At 45.8% G+C, this 25731-nt stretch overlaps 1 protein-coding gene across 2 annotated transcripts in view; it reads left to right on the forward strand.

Annotated features, from left to right (window-relative positions):
• ACP3 (acid phosphatase 3) overlaps window positions 1-25731 on the forward strand; it is a 141924-nt gene that overhangs the window by 69467 nt on the left and 46726 nt on the right. The window contains exons 3-5 of one of the 2 annotated variants that reach the window (XM_077269032.1): window positions 3524-3610; window positions 18808-18960; window positions 22307-22405. In XM_077269032.1, coding sequence (XP_077125147.1) covers window positions 3524-3610; window positions 18808-18960; window positions 22307-22405 — 339 coding nt within the window. The remainder of the gene's footprint in view (window positions 1-3523; window positions 3611-18807; window positions 18961-22306; window positions 22406-25731) is intronic. The other variant, XM_077269033.1, reaches the window with a different exon arrangement.

Genomic DNA, 25731 nt, shown 5'->3' on the forward strand with positions numbered 1-25731 from the left:
GAAAAACACCCCCATACCATGATGCTGCCACCATCAGGTTTCACTGTTTGGATTGTATTCGGCAGGTGATGAGCAGTGCCTGGCTTTCTCCATACATACTGCTGGTCATCAGACCAGAGAATCTTATTTCTCATGGTCTGGGAGTCCTTCATGTGTCTTTAAGCAAACTCTATGCAGACTTTCATATGTCTTGCACTGAGGAGAGGCTTCCATTGGGCCACTCTGCCATAAAGGCCCGACTGGTGGAGGGCTGCAGTGAGAGATGACTTTGTGAAACTTTCTCTCATCTCCCTACTGCATCTCTGGAGCTCAGCCACAATGATTGTCAGGTTCTTCTTTACCAATCTCACCAAGACTGTTCTCCCATGATTGCTCAGTTTGGTTGGATGGCCAGGTCTAGGAAGACTTCTGGTGGTCCCAAACTTCTTCCATTTAAATATTATGGAGACCACTGTGCTCTTAGGAACCTTGAGTACTGCAGAAGTTCTGTTGTAACCTTGGCCAGATCTGTGCTTTGCCACAATTCTGTCTCTGAGCTCCTTGGCCAGTTCCTTTGACCTCATGATTCTCATTTGGTCTGACATGCACTGTGAGCTGTGAGGTCTTATATAGACAGGTGTGTGCCTTTGCAAATCAAGTCCTATCAGTTTAATTAAACACAGCTGGACTTCAATGAAGGAGTAGAACCGTCTCAAGGTGGATCACAAGGAAATGGACAGCATGTGACTTAAATATGAGTGTCTGAGCAAAGGGTCTGAATAATTACGACCATGTGATATTTCAGTTTTTCTTTTTTATTATATTTGCAAAAATGTCTACATTTTTTTTTTTTCAGTCAACGTGTACTGTACATTAATGCGAAAAAATGAACTTTTTTTGAATTTACCAAATAGCTGCAATGAAACAAAGAATGAAAATTTAAAGAGGTCTGAATACTTTCCGTACCCACTGTATGTGCAGGCTCATATGGTATATAAGGGGGATGTTAGCTTACTTAATTCTGCTCAATATTAGGTGATATGTAACGGGCTAATACATGTAGACATTTCAGTACAATATGACCATCATCAGTACACTCTATAGGAGGTAAGAATGACAATTGTCATGTCAACAATTGAATATGTATCAGGGAAATCAAAAGCATTGAGAAAAATGTAAACAAAATGTGTCATATAATGTGATAATTTCAAATTGTAAAGGAAAATCTACAGTCAAGTCAATATATCTTAAACATATAGCTAAAATGCACACATAGGGCTAACCTACCAGATTGCACAGATCAAGGGAGAGGAGGAAGGAGAGATAGGACCCAGTGTTCTAAAAGATATGAGGCATGATAAATACACATGAGTAATATAGAGTTAAGTGATGTCACCACTGAATAGGTGGAAAGCGCATAAAGAACCTACCCAGGTTAGTACAGGAAGAGGTATGGCATCATTGAATGGATGTTCAGCAGCGGTCAGAAGCAGATAAGACAAAGGCAGAAGCGAGTCCGAATACGAGCCGAGTCAGGAACCAGAGAATCAAACAGAGAAACAGGGAAACACTGGGAAAAGGGCAGACAGAGGGAGTCAATAGACATGGGGCAAGTCAGGGATCACAGCAGGACAAATCAAGAGCTACCAGAGTCAGGTTCACAGGCCGAAGGCAGAACTATAGCTGACACCGCCAGCAGGATGCATGGGAGCTAAATAGCAAACCTGAACCCAGAATGAGGCAGAGCAAAGTTAACCCTTGACATGATCCACCCAGAAAAAGGGCAGACAGGATTAAAACTCTGGAACGGATCATGACAGGGATATATCAGAATATGGGGATATCTATATGAAAGCAAGTAAATTATAATCTTTATTTAGGCCTTTTGGAGCCAGAACTTGAAGCTCATGTATCCAAAAGGCCTCCCTATGTTTAAGATGGCGTATACGGTCACCACCTCATCTTAAGGGAGGGATGTGCTCAATAACTTTAAATTTTAATTGTGAGACATTGTGGCCTACTGTGACAAAATTATGAGGTACACGTAGGAGGGTATTTTTGCATCTTATAGTTGACTTATATTTTGATATCCTGTCTTTAATAGGCTGAGTGGTATCTCCTATGTATAGGAGGCCACACAGACATTTAATCAGGTACACTACATAGGATGTGTCACAGGTGGTGAAGTCTCTAATTGGATATCTTTTGCCAGTAAAGGGGTGGTGGATGTAGTTACCCTTTAGTACATTGTTACACTGGTGGCACTGTAAGTACGGAAAAGTGACAGATTTTGGAGTCTGTAAGTAACGTTGTTTGCTGAGTATGCGTGTAGTGCCAAAATCCGCATGTACCAGGCTGTCTCTCAAGTTAAGGGCACATTTGAAACATGGGAGAAATGGTGATTGGAATTTTGTTATCTATGGATATGCTAATTGTAAAATGTTCCAATATTTTTGAATGGATCTATGAATACTGTAAGCAAATGGATGGTAGGTATTAACAAAAGGAATTCTGTTTGCAATTGGAGGGCATAGTGATGGATCAAATGTGACTGCTTGCTGTAATATTTCTGAAGGGTAACCCCGTTCCATAAATATAGAGTGCATTTCCCATAGCCGTTGTTTACATACAGGTAAAAAAAAACAAAAAAAGGTTGTTATACTGAAATGTCTGTAACATAAAAATATATGAATAACTGGAAATTACTAACAACTATATACCTGAGGATTACCTAGATTTTCAAAATTCTAACTAAAGTACTTTTACAGAAAATAGAAAACAAGTAACCTGGCAGGCCTGCGAGGCCCCAGGTATGAGTTCTAGGGTTAAATAGTCTTTGCAGTTCATCTCTACCAAATCGTAGCCTTTATCAGGCCTCATTTTGCTACCCGTAATGTTCTCTTGCAAGGCAAAGCCACACTGTAGTACCCCTTGTTGGACGTAAACTTACATTTTTAAAAATATTACTAAATTGATTATTAAATTGTACTAAAAGTTTTATTTGTGGTGTTAAAATACAACGATGTCCCTGGCGCTACACCCATCACAATAGGTTTTGCAGCTGCAGAGAATTGTGCTCGTGCCAAATATTAAAAACATGAAAAAATAAATAAATCTCAGAGCTCACTAGTATAAAATAAATATCAAATCTGAATTACAAGAAGCTTTAATAAGGAGAATTAGCACAAATGCGAGCAACTTGGAGCATAGATGGTCTTGAGGTGGCCTTACAGCGTAATACTGGAGGCGATCCAAGTTTGTCATATTTGCCAATCGTCCTTACTAACCCGTCTTATAAATCAAATCTATTGTAATAAATAAGCGCAAAGAGTTATTTATTTATATAACATTGTATTAATGTCATTCATCCATAATGGATCATGAGAATGGGATCTAGAGACAACTGCAGACTGAAAAAGTAGATACTATTAAAATATGAAGTTGACATTTCCCATACCATGGATACTTCCCACTCTCAATAGTCATGGTAGAACGATAAATCCAGCCGACTTCTTCATCAATATTTGTCTCTCTCAATTAACAGCTTGGTATAGAGCAACATTATGAGCTGGGGAAGTATCTGAGGAAGAGGTATTCGGGATTTCTGAATGAAACGTACAGTAGGAATGAGGTAAATACACCCACGCTTCCCAAAATAACCATGTGCTTTTAATGTTTCTGGTAAATTAAACTATATTTAATGCAAAAATAAAATTTAGTATGCGGTGCCCCAGGGTCCTGGTCGTCGCAGTGGTATTGCTTTCCTCTCGGGGAGAGTGATGCTACGTTTGGAGGCAAAGAAGGATAACTGCATCCAGGTATCACAAACATTCAACACATTTCACACTCCAGGCCACCAGGGGGAGCTCCTGACCCTATTTATTAGGTCACTCGCCATTTATATATATAACTGGTAGTCTGTAGGGACAGTTAGTCAGTTCCAGACCAGAGTCTAAGGAGGATGGAGGGTAAAAGGAGCTGTGCATGCCCTCAGAGCTACAGCTCCCATAAAGAGACATTGAAAGGCAGAACTGTATTGCAGTGAGCGTGAAGGAAGTCGAAGCAAAGGAGAGGATACCAGAAGGGGACCAGCCCCGCTCAAGCTGTCTCCTTCTAAGGCACAACATCCCGGTAGCCAGAACACCGAGGGAGTAAGGACCTTTATGCTTTACTTCAGAGACCAGCAGGACAGCTAATTGCAGGTTACCTGTCCGTACTGTAAGACAATGTAAGACTTTTCTTACTGAGTGTATTGGGGGACACTCGCTTGGCTGCGATATTCAAGCACACGGGCACAGGTTTTTAAAACAAAGCAGTCCATACGGTTTATTAAGCCTCATAAACCGGGTTATGCTCAGTTCATCATGTATGTCTCACGAAACACAATAGGCACCAACTGGTGACATTAACTTGCATCTTCAAACACTTTAACTACGGGTTGGACTCACGGACACTAAACATGCTGGTCCTCACTGACCAGTTGCCGTGGGTTACCACACAGTCCAGGTTACAAGCACCAACAGCTTGTGGAGGTACCTTATGGGAGCTCCTGCTCCGTCTGCTGACTCCTTGTCAGTCCTCTCTCCTGGGGAAACTGCCTTACGGGGTTCACCAACTTGCCTGGCCGGCACACATCAGTCAGTCCAGAGCCACCGAAGGACTGTAGCTTCCCCAAGTTCCACTGTGTGTTGCTCAGGGGTCCTGGTACACCTCCCAGGACCTCTCACGCCAGCATGTGCTCTCCAGGAAGCCTCCTACCAGGTCTTCCAGCACAGGGGCATACACAGCCCACACACAGCGCTCAGGAACCCCCTGTAACCTCACCACTCAGGTCCACTCACTGGAACCACACAGGAACCCAGGGACCATGTGACCCACACCCTGGTCACGTTATGTACCTGTAACCACACCCACAGTAATGGATCACATGGCTGGTCACGTGATCCTGACATCACTGCAGGTCTATTCTCACGGCCTCAATACAACTCCGTGCACATACCGGGGAGACCATGCAGCGCCCCCTACCTGTTACAGGGGTCACTGCATCACATATCCCCCCCCTCTGTTCAAACTTGTGGGGTTGAACACCTGTCATACATGTGGGGTCACGAGACATGTCACACACGTTACCTTGCCGTATCAGTCGAGGGAACCGTCTCAGTCGGTTTTGGGCATCACATACAATCATACCTTTGGTAAGGTCTTCCCGCCCCCAGCGGTCAATGTGTATATTTTGAGTTTTAGCTCTCAAGCCACCATCTACTCGTGTCAACAGACCCCTGGTCACCACATTTTTTCTGTACGCCCCGTCACCCGACTTTCCTCTCCACGGCCGGCACCCATGGTTGGCGCGGTCATGAGTCCTACTGACGGTCAAACCGACTGTCTGGTCTGAGTCGGACCCACTTAGTATACGACAGGAACTACTGTCCAGGTCTCTCAGTCTCATACTGAGAGTAGAACTACTACTTGCAGATTCTCGACGTTCTTGCCTTGCTGAAAGTCTCCGGCAACCTGCTATTTCATTATTTGGAGGGTCCCTTCTGTTCCCTTTTCCTTGGGAAGAAGGCGGCCGCCACCTCATGTTCTGCAGCTGTTTGTTGACCTGCCGTCTGTACAGTCTTAGCTGCTCTACTTCTCTCAGGTATGCCACGCGATACCTCAGGAGCATCCGGATATTTCCTAGACTCTCCTTGGACCCGACGACCAGGAATGACACCATCCCATCTTCACCCACCTGGGCCTCGTCATCAGCCGGAATCCTTAGTCTCTTCACACCGGATATATTCACCATCTCCTGCATCACTTTCCCAAATCTGCCAATGAGCTTCGCCACCAGAGCCTTGGGCACTTGGACTGTGCCCTCTACCAAGCCCAGACGACTTTGAGCTTTCCTGGCTTGCTCCAAACATCGAGTGGCCTCATTATTCCTCAACAGGATCATCTGTTTCGTGCGGAGGCACTGTAGGTGCATGTCCCTCAGGACAGCCACCCTCTTCACTGTGACTTCCTTAGAAGACAGTATCACCAACTGTTTCGTCTCCAGTGCCCAGTGCACACTACACGCTTCTACTGCCTTTTTAAAGGCCTCATGCACACCCTCACGGGTACATGCATCTTGCGCCTCTACGGGTACATCTATCACGCACTTGAAGAGCGGAGTCTCACTTCCTTCAAGAACAGATGGCTCCTGCCTTGCCATGGACCTTTCCATCAAGACACCTGTCACAACCGGGTGACCATCTTGTTCTGCTTTTAGCGCCAACTCCTCTTCAGCTTTACCCTCTTCCAGACCCCGGGTCAAGATAGGCATTAGCAGCTTCACCTCGTTACCACTCTGGTACTGACACGAGGAGTCTGCGACCACCACCTCTTTTCCTTGTAGAGGGCCTTTCAGTGCTTCTCTGAGCACGTCAACGTCTTCCTTTAGGGTCTGATACACATTTTGCCATCTGAACAGGTGACCTCTGAGCTCAGAGACTTCCTTCTCCAGCTCATCCACTCTGCGCTCAGCCGCTTGTCTCAGGACCCTTTCTCATTCGAGATGGTCGTTCACCGTCTCTTTAACCAGTTCTATCTCGCTCCTCCCATCCTTTGGACTGGTGGAACATCCATTACTTGAGGAGGTATTTACTTCAGGCACCACCTCCTTGGTGGCCTCCTCCACTTCTGCACCCTCAGACTCTGCACTGTCAGGGTCGGCCCTCTCTTGGGTCTCAGCGGTGACATCATTAGGTTCGTCCCTTTTCCCTGGGACTTCAGAGTACTCAATACACCCCAGGTCCTCAGCATCTTCCGTCAATTCCTCACACGGAATAACCGGCTCAGCCCCTTTGGCTCTTTTACGTCTCCGGCGACGGGAGGAAGAATTGCCTGAGTCAACCTTATTACACTCTTTTCCACTAGTATCACCGTCTGAATGGGAGTCACCACCATCCGTCACCACAGGTCCTGGACCCCGTCCTTCACCCGTCACCACAGGTCCTGGACCCCGTCCTCCACCCGTTACAACAGGTCCTGGACCCCGTCCTCCACCCGTTACCACAGGTCCTGGACCCCGTCCTCCACCCGTTACCACAGGTCCTGGACCCCGTCCTCCACCCGTTACCACAGGTCCTGGACCCCGTCCTCCACCTGTCACCACGGCACATGCGCTTGTTACTGGCCATGACTTGTCACAGTCACCCCCAGAATCTGTGTCACACCCCACAGTATGATGACGCCACGAGTCACTCTCTGTCTGGGTGTCAGCTCCACTTGTTTTATCCAGCAGACCACTACCAGTCGTATTGTGGCACACTTCAGGTGACGTCAGGTCAGTTAGTTGGACAGTCGCACCTTTTCCCTTGTTCAGGCCTACCTTAGGACTGTCAACTCTAGGGGGCGCCTTCTCAACATTACTAACTGACATCCACATTATGTCCACAAACACTTCAGCCTTTTCCCATAGTGCTACCAAATCTTGTCCTATTACCATAGGATACGGCAAGATCGGGTCTACAGCCACCTCATGGTATGTAGAAACCTCCGCTGCGACAATGTAGATAGTGGCTACCTGGAGATATTCAGTGTCGCTAGGTGACACAGAATTTCCTGGAAGGGTTCTCAGCACAGACGCTTCTCTCCCCGGGTCTATCAATCCCCGCACACACTTTCCATTCAGCCAAAAAGGACACAGTCGTGACACCTCACTGATTGCCGCCCCTTTTTTGGCTCTGCCCCCTTTTTGGACAAGTGCTCCGCTTTTTGACACCACCCCGGTTCGGGATTCAGCCCCCCTTCGGGATTCCACCCCTTTTTGGGCCATTACCCCTGTTCGGGTTACCGCCCCTTTTTGGGTCTCCGCCCCCTTTTGGGCAACCATCCCCATTTGGGCCACCGCTCACTATTAGGGATACTCCCCACCCTGGGATTCACCCCGTGGACTTCTCCACGGCACTCAGTCCCCAGTTCGCACAGTACACCCCTTTGTCTCTGGGCTTATACTGGCCCTTTAAGAGTCTGCACAAAAAGAGAAAATTATTTTTTTTTTCTCTATGTCACTTCACCAGCTCCTGCTGGTACCGAGACAGCTCCCGCTGCAGTCACACACAACCGGCACCTCCGGCTGCCAACCACCAGCCACTGCTGCTCCGCCTGCTGGGGAACCTCTTGCTGCCACTGCAGCTACGCTCCACCAGGCTCTACCGCCGCCAATCCACAGGACGCCGCTTGTCCCCTTCGTAACCCCGCCGAGTTACAGCCAGACGCTTGTCAGCTTCGTAACCCCGCCGAGTTACAGCCAGACGCTTATCAGCTTCGTAACCCCGCCGAGTTACAGCCAGACGCAATCTTCGTGGCCCCGCCGAGCCACAGCAATTAACACCAGGTGTGCGTGCTGGACCGTTGCCCGCTTCGAGCACCAAATGTAAGACAATGTAAGACTTTTCTTACTGAGTGTATTGGGGGACACTCGCTTGGCTGCGATATTCAAGCACACGGGCACGGGTTTTTAAAACAAAGCAGTCCATACGGTTTATTAAGCCTCATAAACCGGGTTATGCTCAGTTCATCATGTATGTCTCACGTAAAAAAAATAGGCTCCAACTGGTGACATTAACTTGCATCTTCAAACACTTTAACTACGGGTTGGACTCATGGACACTAAACATGCTGGTCCTCACTGACCAGTTGCCGTGGGTTACCACACAGTCCAGGTTACAAGCACCAACAGCTTGTGGAGGTACCTTATGGGAGCTCCTGCTCCGTCTGCTGACTCCTTGTCAGTCCTCTCTCCTGGGGAAACTGCCTTACGGGGTTCACCAACTTGCCTGGCCGGCACACATCAGTCAGTCCAGAGCCACCGAAGGACTGTAGCTTCCCCAAGTTCCACTGTGTGTTGCTCAGGGGTCCTGGTACACCTCCCAGGACCTCTCACGCCAGCATGTGCTCTCCAGGAAGCCTCCTACCAGGTCTTCCAGCACAGGGGCATACACAGCCCACACACAGCGCTCAGGAACCCCCTGTAACCTCACCACTCAGGTCCACTCACTGGAACCACACAGGAACCCAGGGACTATGTGACCCACACCCTGGTCACGTTATGTACCTGTAACTACACCCACAGTAATGGATCACATGGCTGGTCACGTGATCCTGACATCACTGCAGGTCTATTCTCACGGCCTCAATACAACTCCGTGCACATACCAGGGAGACCATGCAGCGCCCCCTACCTGTTACAGGGGTCACTGCATCCCAGTACCTACACCCAGGAGGCACGGTGACACCTACAGAGCCGGGTTATCTAAGAGACCCTATAAACAGGCTCTAGTCACCAGTCAAACGGGTATTGTCCTATCCTATATGGGGGACAGAGAGCGCGAAACATTGCATCTGTGAGACCCTTATGTGAAGCCATAGGCAGTAAGGGACTACACCACCGCAGTGCAAAGGAAGGCTACTGATTTCCACCTGGATAAGGGAACTCTGGACTTGCCTCCAAACTGGCCAGACTCTGCATGCCCTGTGATCTGGTGCCCTGGACTGTGGATGCTGAAGTCTTCAGTAAAGGTAAAGAGACTGCAACCTTGTGTCCTCGTTCTTCACTGCGCCTTTCACCATAGCACCATCTACACACTGGGAAGCCCTGGGGATACACTTCACCTGTGGTAAGGCATACCATCTAGCTGCCATAACATCATCCCAGCGGACCCCTTAAAGCAGCGTCGGTCACCCTGACCGAATACCACAGGTGGCGTCATGAACATTCCCCTAAAAGACCTTTCCCTTTTACACGGACGTCCCAGGGCCACAGACCGGGTCAGCCACCGTGACATCCCCCTGTGAACCGAAGGACCCGGTACCGAGTACCCCACTGCCCTTGGGGGGCGATCCAAGTACACAGAAAGTAAACCTTTGAAAATCATCATACTTACACAGAAAATTGGCAAAATGTTTGGATGCATTGAAGTCATTCCAGCTATCAGCTAATGCAAACTGTATACACGCAGACATGTAACTGCCCGCTTCAGTAATACTGGGGAATAGTGTATAGAATGACTGCACATTTTACTCTCAAATATGGACAACCCATTTAAGAAAGTCTCTTCAATCAAAGAAAGCTACAGCTACCATACAAGAAATGTAAATGGATTATAAATTATTTTTATATTGATGACTTATACTTTAAAGAGAATCTGTCACTGGGTTTTTGCTACCCCATCTGAGAGCAGCATAATGTAGGGGATCTCAGTAGTGTGCCACTTACTGGGCTGTTTGCTATCATTTTGGCAAAATCCCTGTTTTCTCTGCTGCAGATCTAGCAGTGTTCTGAGTGCAGAGCTCTGTATAACCCTGCCTACACCACTGATTGGCAGCTTTCTGTCCATGCACAGTGTATGTTGTAAGCCACCAATCAGTGGTGGGACCGGGGTTATACAGAGCTCATGAAAAAGCTTGACTACCTGGCAGCAGGTTTACTCGTCCTCTAATGATAATCTGCTAATAAAACAGTGATTTTGTCAAAATTACACTAAGCAGCCCAGCAAGTGATACATCCCTGGAATCGGGGTCTCAGTCTCTACATTATGCTGCTCTCAGATTAGGTGGCAAAAACCTGCTGACAGGTTCCCTTTATGAAGCACTTCCATTTTTTTATTACTTAAACCTGTGTACATGTTTGGGTATCCTAGTGTCAGTGTGTTAATATACTCACTGATTGTCATCTTCCCTGGTTTCCAGCGCCACTCTTCAGAGTCAAGTGATGATGATTCCGACCAACCCCATCATACAGCACTCTGCATGAGCCAGAATTCACTTTTACAATATAAGTCTAAGTTTGGGCTCTCCATAGGCTTACATGGGAATATCCACTTCCAGCTCACACAGAGACCAGCGTAAGCAGACGTCAGATCACAGCTGACACACGTACGCTACTGTTCTGTCTTCATACACGTTGATACGGTGTGTGATCCGACATACGACATAAACCACTTCTGTCTCCCAAATAAGCAGACTGTTCTCTGTAGTCTAACTTGTTTATTGGTAAACATGTGCGCGGTAAAACTATAAAATACAAATGACATGAATAAGTATTGGGTAAAATAAGAGCATGGCTGCAACTAACAGAGAAAGTATACTGTATGATACAACTTGTATATAACTACATACAGTAAGTCACAGATAGTAGATTTCCTAAGTACTAGCTGCTATACAGTAGATCACATTCTGTACAACACTAAATTTGAAGAACAGAGGTAACAATCTTACCGGATAAACTTAACCAGGATGGCAAGTAAGTGAGAAAGTTCAGCACAGCAATGAACACGTGTCCCAAGAAGTACACAGAAAAGTAATGGAGTCTCTCTTTCCCAGGATACCTTGGTACAATCCCACAATGCAACACTCTAATTATTACTAAGACACAGGTTATAAATTTAACCACCGCTAGATGATGCTATAACACGGCAAAAACCAAAACACTAATAGTAGTAAACTTTAATGCATAATTGGAACCACACTGTCCTTACCAGAATGGACAGAACAGCTACATTTACACAGATTGAGGGAAACAAAAAAGACACTTTACAGACAAACGGTGTCCCAGTCCCAGTGTGCAGTAGGGTATGGGGTGCATCACACTCACTTGCAGGCCACTGGCCTCCGCTGCTTACAGGCAGCCTATTGTGAATTCTGCTCTTGGGTTCCCTCCGGTGGTTGTTGGTAGTAATGCAGTTGTCCCTGGGTTGCAATCCTGGGCAGGTGTCCCTGCTGATTGCAGCTCTGACTGGGATATTTAGGTGTGCAGGATTCATTAGCCCTTGCCAGTTGCCCATTGTTCTTGGAGGTTTTGCATCTCTGTCTGGTTCCTCCTGCCCTGCTGCCAAATCAGCTAAGATAAGTGTCTGGTTTTGTTTCTGCAGCACACATGCTGAGTGCTTTACAATTCAGTACTATTCAATGTTTTTTCTTGTCCAGCTTAGACTGTGTTTGGATATTTCAGTCAAGTTGGATTCTCAGGAGATGCAGATATACATTCCATGTCTTTAGTTAGATGGTGGAATTTTTGTATTATCTGCTGTGGATATTTTTAGGGTTTTAATACTGACCGCTTAGTATTCTGTCCTATCCTTTCCTATCTAGCTAGCGTGGCCTCTTTTGCTAAATCCTGATTTCTGCCTGCGTGTGTCTTTCCTCTAATACTCACAGTCAATATTTGTGGGGGGCTGCCTATCCTTTGGGGTTCTGCTCTGAGGCAAGATAGAATTCCCATTTCCATCTATAGGGGTATTTAGTCCTCCGGCTGTGTCGAGGTGTCTAGGATGTGTTAGGTACACCCCACGGCTACTTCTAGTTGCGGTTACAGTTTAGGGTTTGCAGTCAGTACAGGTTCCACCTACTCCTGAGATAGTCTCATGCGGCTCCAAGGTCACTGGATCATAACAGTACAACTGGCCAACAATGAGTTAAATGCATCTCAGAAGAAGGGAAGAAAGAGCCATTTTTTTTTCTGTAGCCTGCTCTGTCTTTTCTTCCCTCTTTCTCTGGGTGGCTGAGGAGTCTTGTGCTAGCATGGATGTTCAGGGATTAGCTTCTCGTGTAGACCAGCTTGCTGCTAGGGTACAGGGTATTTCTGATTATATTGTTCAGACTCCAGTTTTAGAGCCTAAGATTCCTACTCCTGATTTGTTTTTTGGGGACAGGTCCAAATTTTTGAGTTTTAAAAACAACTGTAAACTGTTTTTTGCTCTGAGACCTCGATCCTCTGGTGATTCCATTCAGCAGGTTAAAATTGTCATCTCCCTGCTGCGTGGTGATCCTCAGGATTGGGCATTTTCCCTGGGATCTGGGAATCCGGCCTTGCTTAATGTCGACGCCTTTTTTCAGGCTTTAGGATTATTATATGATGAACCAAATTCTGTGGATCAAGCGGAGAAGACCTTGTTGGTTCTGTCTTAGCGTCAAGAAGCGGCAGAATTGTATTGTCAGAAATTTAGAAAATGGTCTGTGTTGACTAAATGGAATGATGATGCTTTGGTGGCAATTTTCAGAAAGGGTCTTTCTGAATCCGTTAAAGATGTTATGATGGGGTTTCCCACGCCTTTCGGTCTGAGTGATTCTATGTCTCTGGCCATTCAGATTGATCGGCGTTTGCGGGAGCGCAGAACTGTGCGCGCTGTGGCGTTGTCCTCAGAGCAGATGCCTGAGTCAATGCAGTGTGATAGGATTCTGTCTAGAACGGAGCAACAGGGATTCAGACGTCAGAATAGGTTGTGTTTTTATTGTGGCGATGCTTCTCATGTCATTTCAGTCTGCCCTAAGCGTACAAAGAGGATCGCTAGTTTAGTTACCATCAGTACTGTACAACCTAAATTTTTATTATCTGTGTCCTTGATCTGCTCATTGTCATCATTTTCTGTCATGGCGTTTGTGGATTCAGGCGCCGCCTTGAACTTAATGGACTTTGAGTTTGCCAGGCGTTGTGGTTTTCCCTTGCAGTCGTTGCAGAACCCTATTCCTTTAAGGAGCATTGATGCTACACCTTTGGCTAAAAATAAGCCCCAGTTCTGGACACAGGTGACCATGTGCATGGCGCCAGCCCATCAGGAAGATTGTCGATTTCTGGTGTTGCATAATTTACATGATGCTATCGTGCTGCTTTTTCCGTGGTTGCAGGCACATAATCCTGTGTTGGATTGGAAGTCTATGTCTGTGACTAGTTGGGGATATCAGGGGGTTCATAATGACGTTCCTTTGATGTCAATCTCCTCTTCTTCCACTTCTGAAATTACAGAGTTTTTGTCTGATTTTCAGGATGTATTCGATGAGCCCAAGTCCAGTTCCCTTCCACCGCATAGGGACTGTGATTGTGCGATTGACTTGATTCCAGGCTGTAAGTTTCCTAAGGGCCGACTTTTCAACCTGTCTGTGCCTGAACATACCGCCATGCGGAGTTATGTTAAGGAGTCTTTGGAGAAAGGACATATTCGGCCATCTTCTTCACCGTTGGGAGCGGGATATTTTTTTGTTGCTAAGAAGGATGGCTCCTTGAGACCCTGTATTGATTATCGCCTCTTGAATAAGATCACGGTCAAGTTTCAATACCCTTTACCTCTGCTTTCCGATTTGTTTGCTAGGATTAAGGGGGCTAGTTGGTTTACGAAGATTGACCTTCGGGGGGCATATAATCTTGTTCGTATTAAGCAGGGTGATGGATGGAAAACTGCGTTTAATACGCCCGAAGGCCATTTTGAATACCTTGTGATGCCATTCGGGCTCTCTAATGCTCCATCTGTTTTTCAGTCCTTTATGCACGATATCTTCCGGACTTATCTTGATAAATTCATGATTGTATATTTGGATGACATTTTAATTTTTTCCGATGATTGGGAGTCTCATGTGAAACAGGTCAGGATGGTATTTCAGATCCTTCGTGATAATGCTTTGTTTGTGAATGGGTCTAAGTGTCTCTTTGGAGTGCAGAAGGTTTCTTTTTTGGGCTTCATTTTTTCTCCCTCATCTATAGAGATGGATCCGGTTAAGGTTCAGGCCATTCATGATTGGATTAAACCCACATCTGTGAAGAGCCTTCAGAAATTTTTGGGCTTTGCTAATTTTTATCGCCGTTTCATTGCTAACTTCTCCAGTGTGGTTAAACCCCTGACCGATTTGACGAAGAAAGGCGCTGATGTGACGAATTGGTCCTCTGCGGCTGTCTCTGCCTTTCAGGAGCTTAAACGCCGATTTACTTCTGCTCCGGTGTTGCGTCAACCGGATGTTGCTCTTCCGTTTCAGGTTGAGGTTGACGCTTCTGAGATTGGGGCAGGGGCCATTTTGTCTCAGAGGGATCCTGTTGGTTCCTTGATGAAACCGTGTGCTTTCTTTTCCCGTAAGTTTTCGCCCGCTGAACGCAATTATGATGTCGGCAATCGGGAGTTGTTGGCTATGAAGTGGGCGTTTGAGGAGTGGCGACATTGGCTTGAGGGAGCTAAGCACCGTATTGTGGTCTTGACCGATCATAAAAATCTGATTTACCTCGAGTCTGCCAGGCGGCTGAATCCTAGACAGGCTCAATGGTCCTTGTTTTTTTTCCCGTTTTGATTTCGTGGTCTCGTATCTTCCGGGTTCTAAGAATATTAAGGCTGATGCCCTCTCTAGGAGTTTTTTGCCTGATTCTCCTGAGGTCCTTGAACCGGTCGGCATTCTGAAAGAAGGGGTGGTCCTTTCTGCCATCTCCCCTAATTTACGACGGGTTCTTCAGGAATTTCGGTCTGACAAACCTGACCGCTGTCCAGTGGGGAAACTGATTGTTCCTGATAGATGGACTAGTAGAGTGATTTCTGAGGTTCATTGTTCTGTGTTGGCTGGCCATCCTGGTATTTTTGGTACCAGAGATTTGGTTGGTAGGTCCTTTTGGTGGCCTTCTTTGTCACGTGATGTGCGTTCTTTTGTGCAGTCCTGTGGGACTTGTGCGCGGGCCAAGCCTTGTTGTTCCCGTGCTAGTGGGTTGCTTTTGCCTTTGCCGGTCCCTGAGAGGCCCTGGACGCATATTTCTATGGATTTTATTTCTGATCTTCCGGTTTCCCAGAAGATGTCTGTCATCTGGGTTGTTTGTGACCGGTTCTCTAAGATGGTCCATTTGGTGCCTTTGCCTAAATTGCCTTCCTCTTCTGATTTGGTTCCGTTGCTTTTTCAGCATATGGTTCGTTTGCATGGTATTCCGGAGAATATTGTGTCCGGCATAGGTTCCCAGTTTGTTTCTCGGTTTTGGCGGGCCTTTTGTGCTAAGCTGGGCATTGATTTGTCTTTTTCTTCCGCATTTCATCCTCAGACAAATGGCCAGACCGAGCGAACTAATCAGACTTTAGAAACTTATCTGAGATGCTTTGTGTCTGCTGATCAGGATGATTGGGTGGCTTTCTTGCCATTGGCCGAGTTTGCCCTTAATTATCGGGCTAGTTTGGCTACTTTGGTTTCGCTCTTCTTTTGTAATTTTGGTTCTCATCCTCGTTTTTCTTCGGGGCAGGTTGAGCCTTCTGACTGTCCTGGTGTGGATTCTGTGGTTGACAGGTTGCAGCAGATTTGGGCTCATGTGGTGGACAATTTGGTATTGTCTCAGGAGGAGGCTCAACGTTTTGCTAACTGTCGTCGGTGTGTTGGTTCCCGGCTTCGGGTTGGGGATCTGGTCTGGTTGTCTTCCCGTCATGTTCCTATGAAGGTTTCTTCCCCTAAGTTTAAGCCTCGCTTTATTGGTCCTTATAGGATTTCTGAGATTGTTAATCCGGTGTCTTTTCGATTGGCCCTTCCGGCTTCTTTTGCTATTCATAATGTCTTCCATAGATCTTTATTGCGGAAATATGTGGTGCCCGTTGTTCCCTCTGTTGATCCTCCGGCCCCTGTGTTGGTTGATGGGGAGTTGGAGTATGTGGTTGAGAAGATTTTGAATTCTCGCTTTTCGAGGCGGAGGCTTCAGTACCTTGTCAAATGGAAGGGTTATGGCCAGGAGGATAATTCTTGGGTTTTTGCCTCTGATGTCCATGCTGCTGATTTGGTCCGTGCCTTTCATCTGGCTCGTCCTGATCGGCCTGGGGGCTCTGGTGAGGGTTCGGTGACCCCTCCTCAAGGGGGGGGTACTGTTGTGAATTCTGCTCTTGGGTTCCCTCCGGTGGTTGTTGGTAGTAATGCAGTTGTCCCTGGGTTGCAATCCTGGGCAGGTGTCCCTGCTGATTGCAGCTCTGTCTGGGATATTTAGGTGTGCAGGATTCATTAGCCCTTGCCAGTTGCCCATTGTTCTTGGAGGTTTTGCATCTCTGTCTGGTTCCTCCTGCCCTGCTGCCAAATCAGGTAAGATAAGTGTCTGGTTTTGTTTCTGCAGCACACATGCTGTGAGCTTTACAATTCAGTACTATTCAATGTTTTTTCTTGTCCAGCTTAGACTGTGTTTGGATATTTCAGTCAAGTTGGATTCTCAGGAGATGCAGATATACATTCCATGTCTTTAGTTAGATGGTGGAATTTTTGTATTATCTGCTGTGGATATTTTTAGGGTTTTAATACTGACCGCTTAGTATTCTGTCCTATCCTTTCCTATCTAGCTAGCGTGGCCTCTTTTGCTAAATCCTTATTTCTGCCTGCGTGTGTCTTTCCTCTAATACTCACAGTCAATATTTGTGGGGGGCTGCCTATCCTTTGGGTTCTGCTCTGAGGCAAGATAGAATTCCCATTTCCATCTATAGGGGTATTTAGTCCTCCGGCTGTGTCGAGGTGTCTAGGATGTGTTAGGTACACCCCACGGCTACTTCTAGTTGCGGTTACAGTTTAGGGTTTGCGGTCAGTACAGGTTCCACCTACTCCTGAGATAGTCTCATGCGGCTCCAAGGTCACCGGATCATAACAGCAGCCATCCTCAGGAGTTGTCACGCACAATTCAGGGGACACCAAGTTCTTTACAACAGGCAAAGGGTTACATGTCAGTTCAAGTTCATCAGGTGGTGGCATGAGGGATAGGGCCCAGCAATTCATGTTTCCTTCCTCCTTAGTATGACACCTCTTCAGCCCTGCCATTGTTCGTTCTGGACTACCCCAAAGCCTGCTGACTCCTCAACCTCTGGGATCTCCTGTCCACTTCAGCAGTGCACAAAGGCCCAGCCACCTGTCCCCCACATGATTCCACATCCACCAACCTCAAGATGTTAGAAGACCAGGAACGTTCCTTGGTACCTTGCCCAAGCCCTAGGCTCCAGACATTACAGGAATGTCCATCAGGGATTTCAGTACAGCCTCCAACAATTGGCCCATGCTGCCCCTAGCAGCCGACAGCGCCAGAACTTGACCTCGACACTGCACTTCTCTAACCACACCTAACTCCCACACTACCAGGAAGTGCACTCCTTTTAGTAACACTAGTTCCCACCCACTGGGCTAGTTCGATCATTAACTATTTCTTATAATAATATCAACTAAACCTATTGTTCTTATCCTATGTCCTACACTGTTGCTAAACCACTTACTATTTAAACAGTGCTTATGCTATTCTAAGCTAATCCTATACTTATGCTGCACTATACGCTACTCAGATGATACATTAACACTTTACATGGCTAATATACCGTACATTACATTAGACACACATCACTGTTACATATAAAATTGCACGACTCTATACACAAAGCGTGGTTGTAGTCAGGTACGGACTGGGGCTGAAATTCAGCCCTGGCATTTGAAATCACACAGGCCCATGGTGTCCCCGTCCCCAATAACCAGATAGGATATATTACTAATATTACCCTGGATGGAGGAAAGGAAGATTTACTACAAGACCAATATTTCTAATTATACCCACGGCATGCTGAGGTAAGTGACGGAGTGACCGGCTTTGTACTCCGTCACAACTCTTAACAGTATGGGTGCCTTGAGAACATTGATTCTGTTAACAACGTAGCACACAAGGCAGCCCACAACCAGACCGGCCCTTCTGGCATTTTTTCTAGAATTGCCAAATGGCCAGTCCGGCCCTGGTTGTAGTCTTCAGAGGTAGGGACAGTCCACATCCCTACTCACTGATAACAGAAACTTGTGAGCTGACACATTGTCATGAAGCAGCAACACATCTGCCACTAACTTCCCATGGCTTTTTTCTTTGATTGTCTCATGTAATGCCTTCACTGTTGAAGCATAGATGTCTCCAGTATATCTTATCCTACGTAGTAATAAAATAAATCAAGTAAAAAGTATTCTTGTGCTGTACTAATTTCACGTGCTTCACGCTTCTACCACACTAATTATAAACCAGCTTCATCTAGGCACAGTAATAGAGTATTTTCACATGATTTTTTTCACTGTCTTTAGATTTACGTAAGAAGCACAGATAAGGATCGTACGTTAATGAGTGCCCAAGCCAATCTTGCTGGTTTATATACTCCTGTTGGAAGGCAAATCTGGAACAAAAATGTAACATGGCGACCGATTCCAGTCCATACGGTCCCACTCTCAGAGGACAATGTGAGTTTTGGAATAACTTTTCAAAATATGGTTTGTGATACCTATGTACATATTTTAAAATGTTGGAAAATGCTTTCGAATAAATTTAATCCAGAATTCATTGTACCTAATAGCTGATGAATTAGAAGAATCATTTTGAATTATGTGTCATAGAAAAGTATACAAAACAAGGCATCTCAAAATAAAGTGCTGACAATGTACCTTGCTCAACTAGGTTTTATAATCAGATGTCTTTCATAACTGTCTCTTGGTTGGTTTCTGTTCTTGTAGAATTCCATATCACAGTTATGTTATTGCATTGCAATGAATGAAATTCACAGTGAAAATTCAAGACATTTTATATTGGAAAATCCACAGCAAATGTTTCATGCTGTAAACCAGGGGCCTCAAACACATGGCCCAACAGCAGAAAGCTGGCTGAAAAAGTGCTCTGGTGCCCCTTAACAAGGTTATCTAGTCTAAAGCTACAAGTCTGCAGTCACTCTGTGTGACTGCAGACTTGTGAATCCTCGCAACACACGCACTGCATGCTTTGAGGATTCTCAGGTGTCAGTGTCGAGAACTGCGGTCACATGTCATGTGACCGCTCTTATGCAATAACCATACTGCCAGCTACAATCACTAATTAAAAACAGTCTTAAACTGTTGGGATGAGTGCTCAGCCAAATATGCATTGGCAGTCACCACCTCCAATAGTATATTGCAAAAAACAAAAACTGTCCAGGAACATAATGGGGCGTCTTATAGATGCCTCTACATTACTAACCAATGGGCTTGATGTCACCTGACAATACAAAGGTGACATCAACCCCAACCCTATCACCCCACTTGCTCTACCACAGGGCAATCGGGGAAGAGCGAGGCTAAGCGTCAGATTTGGCACATCTTATGGATGCGCCATATCTGGGGCGGCTGAGGGCTGATGTTGGTAGCCTGGTAGCCCCTTCCCAAGCTATTAATATAAAGGCAAAAGTGTATGATTAGCCTTTGCTGGTTTGGATATATAGGGATACTCTATGTCTTTTTTCCTGGGGTCCCCAGGAAAGGCTAAGCAAACAACTGTGAGCTGTTATTATTAGCCTGGGAACCTTTTGGGATATTGCTCCTTTTCCCAGATTATTTACGGTACATCAGTCCCTCTGCTGGATATGAAAATTGTATGGGAGCCCACGCCGTTTTTTTATTTTTTATTTAATTCTTTATTTTATACAGGAGGGACACAACTGCTGCTGAATACAACTTCCATCATTGTAGCCTGGTCGCACTGATCTCAGGGAGACCAACCGACAATGATGACAGCTGCTTTCAGCAGCCGGCACCTAGGAACAGCACAAACTGTACTGCTTTTCCCAGGCACCGATACGTGTCACACGGACTGCACACAGATGCCAACCACATGTGAAACATATGTAACAAGGGGTGACCGAGGTGGTAGTCCTGACCGAGCTCACCCACTAAACGCAGTCTGAAGGCACCCTGGCCCCTTGTACATGCAATTCAGGGCTGACACAGCCTTTTCCCCAAGAGTTACCTTCTTTTCTCTGGTCACCATAGTCCAAGCAATGAGAGTCCAAGAATGCAACTGTTTTCCAACAGGGAAATAACCTTTAATGAATGATGAGGAGCTGTAGACAAAAGAGACAATTCCAACACTTTATTCCTGTTCTCTCCCTGACACTTACTACAGACATACCCACAATGTCCGCAGTAGCTGAAGTTCACAGAAGTCCACTTGCTGGGATCTGGGTGCTTAAAACCCCTTAAGCGGGGGGCCCTCCCAAAGTCTTGGAGACCTGTGTTGCAGTCCTTAAATCTTTGAATCCTTGAGTCCTTAAGTTCTTTTTAGTCCTTTTGAGCCTGTGGCAACAGATCTCTCCCATCCGGGAGTTTGGCAGTGCCTCGTCTCTTCAGCACGTCTGCTCTGGGCTAACGTACCCTAGCTTCTGACTGGGACAGCAGCTTCCTTCCCCCTCTCTGCTGCTGACCCAGCCCACATCTTAAACCTTTTACTATCTCTATCTCTAACATAAGTACAGGCTCCGCAGGTACACAGCAAATCACATACATTACATACCACAACATAGGGGTAACATGGGAATACATTACGATGTATAATGTTCGGGTGCAACATATGGCGGTACACCAGACGCAGGTTTTGGTGCATTTCTGGTGCGTTTTTTGTTGCGTATTTGGTGCCTTTTTGGTGCGTTTTTTTTTTCTCTTTGTTTATGCTAATGTCCATGAATTTTCAGCAGCAAAAATGCAGCAAATAATGATACCTGCGTTTTTGCTGCGTTTTTTCACCCATTGACTTGAATGGGTGTTGAAAAAAACGTGGAACGCTTCAATATATCCCAGTGATTTTGAGATTGTTTTTTCGTGACACATTATACTTTATGATAATGGTAGATTTAGGTCGATATGTTTTGTGTTTATTTATAAAAAATATCAGAAATTTGAGAAAAATGAAAAAAAAATTAGCAATTTTCAAACTTTGAATGTTCATCCCTTTAATCCAGATAGTCATACCACAGCAAAACATTAATAAACAATATTTCCCACATGTTTGCTTTACATCAGCACCATTTGTAAAATGTTCTTTTATTTTGTTAGCATTTTAGGAGGTTTAAAAATGTAGCAGTAATTTTTCATTTTTTCAAGGAAATTTACAAAATGTATTTTTTTAGGGACATATCCATGTTTGAAGTGACTTTGGGGGTCATATATATTGGGAAACCCCAAAAAATTATACCATTTTAAAAACAGCACCCCCTGACATATTGAAAACTGCAGTCAGGTAGTTTATTAACCCTTCAGGTGCTTTTCAGGAATTAATGCAAAGTGGAATGACAGAAATGTGTATTTTTAGCATCTAAATGCCGCTAACTTCTGAACAGGTTACAACAGCCGTCAGATTCTAAGGCCACTATTTGGTCGTGAATTGCCATCGCAAACATCAGGATCACACAATCATGATTTGAGTGCACCAACTGGGGTAAAGAGGAGGCCCCCACACTCTGTTAACCATTTATATGATGTAGTCACTATTGACAGCAGCATCTAAGGGGTTAAACAGATTTGGACGGTGCAAACACTGATCATGGCTAATGCAGCAAGTTGTCAGCTATAGTGGACAGCCGACAGCTGCTGGATTGTCACCTGTATGGGAACGCTATTTTCTTATATCTCAGGTCAGTTAAAAGACGTATTGGCTGTCATTAAGGGGTTAATTTGTTTGTCTGAACGAGCCCTGTGTAAGATAGAAATTAATTTAATCTAACAACACCCATAATATATTGGAACGTCAGAAAATAAGATCATGCAATTTACATGTTTTATTTTTCAGCTGCTCTTCATGCCACTAAAAAACTGCCCTCAATATAAAAAATTGGAAGCGGAAACATATGCATCAAAAGAATGTCAAAGTCTTTTAGATCCTTATAAGGTAAGTAAATAATACCTTCTCGTACTAAAACATAACTAAAAATGGTGTTGCTTTTAATTTTAAAAGGTATTCTCAAATTGTGTTTAGAGTATCCCACAACTCTCCAGTCTCCTTGCTTCCTGGTTTATGGAGGGCGGGCGCTCCTCAATGAGTGACAATTGTAGTCAACAGCTTCTCCTGATACTACGTCACATTAATGGTCTGTCATTGTTCTAAATTGGAAAAATAAATAATTTAAGAACTCAGGGCCTGTGCACCAAGGGGGCCCCTGACCTAGAATGCTCATGGGGCCCCTGGCAGGAGCCGATAGAAGGCGAGAAAGGTGAGCAGATATCTGTTGTATAGAGATCAATGGTTTGGAGATAGCTGACTAGTATCTCAGGACTTATATTCCAGGCTGCAGAGTTAACTACTGCACATACTTGGGGAAGACTTTAGTGACCTTGGAAACAAGTTGAAACTAGTCATTATGTGACTGCAACTATGCAAAATGCATACATGCAGTCATGTGATGACTACTTGAACAGGCAACAGACAAAATCCTGACAGTGTGCACAGGATCCAGCAATCTGCAGTCACAGAGTTACTGAAAAAAAAATTAGTTAAAGCCTGGAAAATTCCCTTAAGGTTTCCAGATAAAAATATTTTGTAGTGGGCTTATATTTTACCAATGGAACTAAGACCCCACTTGAAATCTTATCACACATAGTAGAGACGGTCAGGCATGCACATGGCCTTCCCTACTAAAGTCATTGGGAGTGTAGTGTTTCACCCACTACGTGTCTTGGGGGACACTCGCTTGGCATAGGGTTCAAGCACTCAGGCACGGTACCTCACACAATTCAGCCCACATGGTTTATTTAAACTCTGCATAAACCAGATAGGGTACAGTCCGTTTCATTACAGCCACGAAACATTATAGGACATCAGTCAGTTCATGTAGCAGATAGGCTTCTCTGCCATATATTATAATCCCCTTGTCCGGGGTTACCTTTCAGGAGTTCCACTCCTCACGCTGACTTCACGTCAGTCCCAGGTCCTCAACACAGACCGTCCAGGTCTACGGTCTCTAGGTGCTTCCAGGACCTACAGCACACAGGCCACTCAGTGCCAAAGCCCAACCATGTGCTATTCAGGAATTCCAACACAGGCTTCCAGGGCCTTGCACTTGGACCATTCGGATCCAAACACAGGAACCATGTGACCCACACCCTGGTCACATTATATACCCTTAACCCCTCCCTTGGATGGGAGTGTAGATGTGTGGCTAGTTTGTCCCGCCCATCTCACACAGCTAGCCTAGTAAGTCTCCCTTGACTATTATACAACACTACACAAACTCTTGAGGGACTACAGGTCCCAGAACAACCACATTACATCAGACTTACCATGCAGACTCCCTCTGCGACACATATCGGCCATTCACAACACTGCCAGTCATTGTTTCATTACAACTATGCCTCCAAGTGCATCTTGAAGTGCACACACAGCGCCCCCTGGCTGTAACATTGGTCACTGCACCACATACCTCCCCCCTTTGTTCAACCCTATTGGGGTGGACACATGACATAAACCAGGGGTTCGGATACCGGAAACCCACGTCACCTTTGATAGGCCTCCCCCGCCCCCAGCGGTCAGTTTGTCGGCCCTGGGCTTCAACCCTTGAGTCACCATCCATCTGTGTCAGCAGACCCTTTTTGGTCAACCCACTTACAGTCGAGCTGACTGTCTGGTCTGAGTCTGACCCTTCGCTACTACGTCTGCTACCAGGTCTCCCACCTCAGTCACTCAGCCCTGAGCTAACAGAGGAGTCACTTCTTTGGACTCTTCTATTCTTTAGGGTATCTTTTTGTATCTCCATACCCTGGATTAGAAGTGGTCGCCATCTTATATTCTGCAGCTGTTTATTAATCTTCAGACGTTCCAGTCTTAGCTGCTCTATCTCCTTTAGATACGTCACCCAGTATTCAAGAAGCACTCGAATGCTCCTAAGGCTATCTACTGAGCCAATTACAACAAATGGAACCATCTCATCTTCACCAGTTACCTGGACTTCGCCAACATCTGGAATCCTCCCTCTTGCCACACCGGATCTATTCACCAGGTCCTGCATCACTTTTCCAAATCTACCAATGACTTTCCCCACCAGATTTCTGGGTACTCGAACGACATCTTCCACAAAGCCCATCCGACTTTGAGCTTTCCTGGCATGCTCCAAACGTCGAGCCGCTTCCTTGTTCCTCAACAGGATCATTTGTTATGTGCAAAGACATTGTAGGTGCATATCCTTCAGGATAGCTACCCGCTTTACTGTGACTTCCTTAGTGGACAGTATCACCAACTGTTTCGTCTCTGGGGCCCAGTTCACACTACATGCTTCCACTGTTTTTCTAAAGGCCTCAAGCCCACATGCCGCTGTGAGTCTGTGACCAGCATCTCCTTCTCTTGCAGAAGACCATTTAATGCTTCCCTGAGCACATCCACATCTTCTCTTAAGGCCTTATTCACACTTTGCCATGTGGACAGGTGATGTTTGAGTTCAGAGACTTCCTTCTCCAGCTCATCTACCCGGTGCTCAGCTGCTTGTCTCAGATGCCTTAACTCGGCCTGTAAATCTATTACCTTTTGCTTCTCATGAGACAACTCATTAGCGAGATCCTGGACCTCCTCTTTATCAACCTTCTCACCGGGTGCAATTTGTTCAGCCCCTTTTCTTCTTTTACGTCTCCGGCGACGGGAGGAAGACTTGCCACTTGTACTTGAGTCAGCTATACTGCACTCTTTCCCGCTGGCGTCCTTGTCTGAATGGGAATCACCACCACCTGGTTGGTTATCCTGGAACCCGCAGTCGCCACTTACACAGGTCATATTTTCTGGTATGGCTGCCCCCGCCATCTTGACGTCACCTTGTGGAGCACTGTGGTTCTCCTGTGTCAGTGTTTCTGTCAGCACACCATTGTACTCAGTCCTAGCGGTTGCTAATGACAATGACACGTCACAGTCATCCCCAGAGTTTGTGTCACACCCCACAGTACGGTGAACCATCAAGTTCCTTTCTAACGGGGTGTCAGCTTCACAGGTTTTATTTACCAGATCACTGTCAGTAATTTTGGGGTACACGTCAGGTGACATCATGTCGGTAAGTTGGGCAGACGAACCCTTCACACTGGTCACCCCGATGTCTGACCCGTCAATTTTGGGATGTATTCCTGTCTTAATGTATGCCCCATGTAGAAGAAATGACGTGCACTCTGATTTAAATGAAGAGGGTGCTGGTTGAACTTGGAGAGATCCAGATAATTCAGAGATTGAAGAAAACAACCGCA

The sequence above is a fragment of the Ranitomeya variabilis genome, chromosome 6, assembly GCF_051348905.1.
Source record: "Ranitomeya variabilis isolate aRanVar5 chromosome 6, aRanVar5.hap1, whole genome shotgun sequence".
NCBI lineage: Eukaryota > Metazoa > Chordata > Amphibia > Anura > Dendrobatidae > Ranitomeya > Ranitomeya variabilis.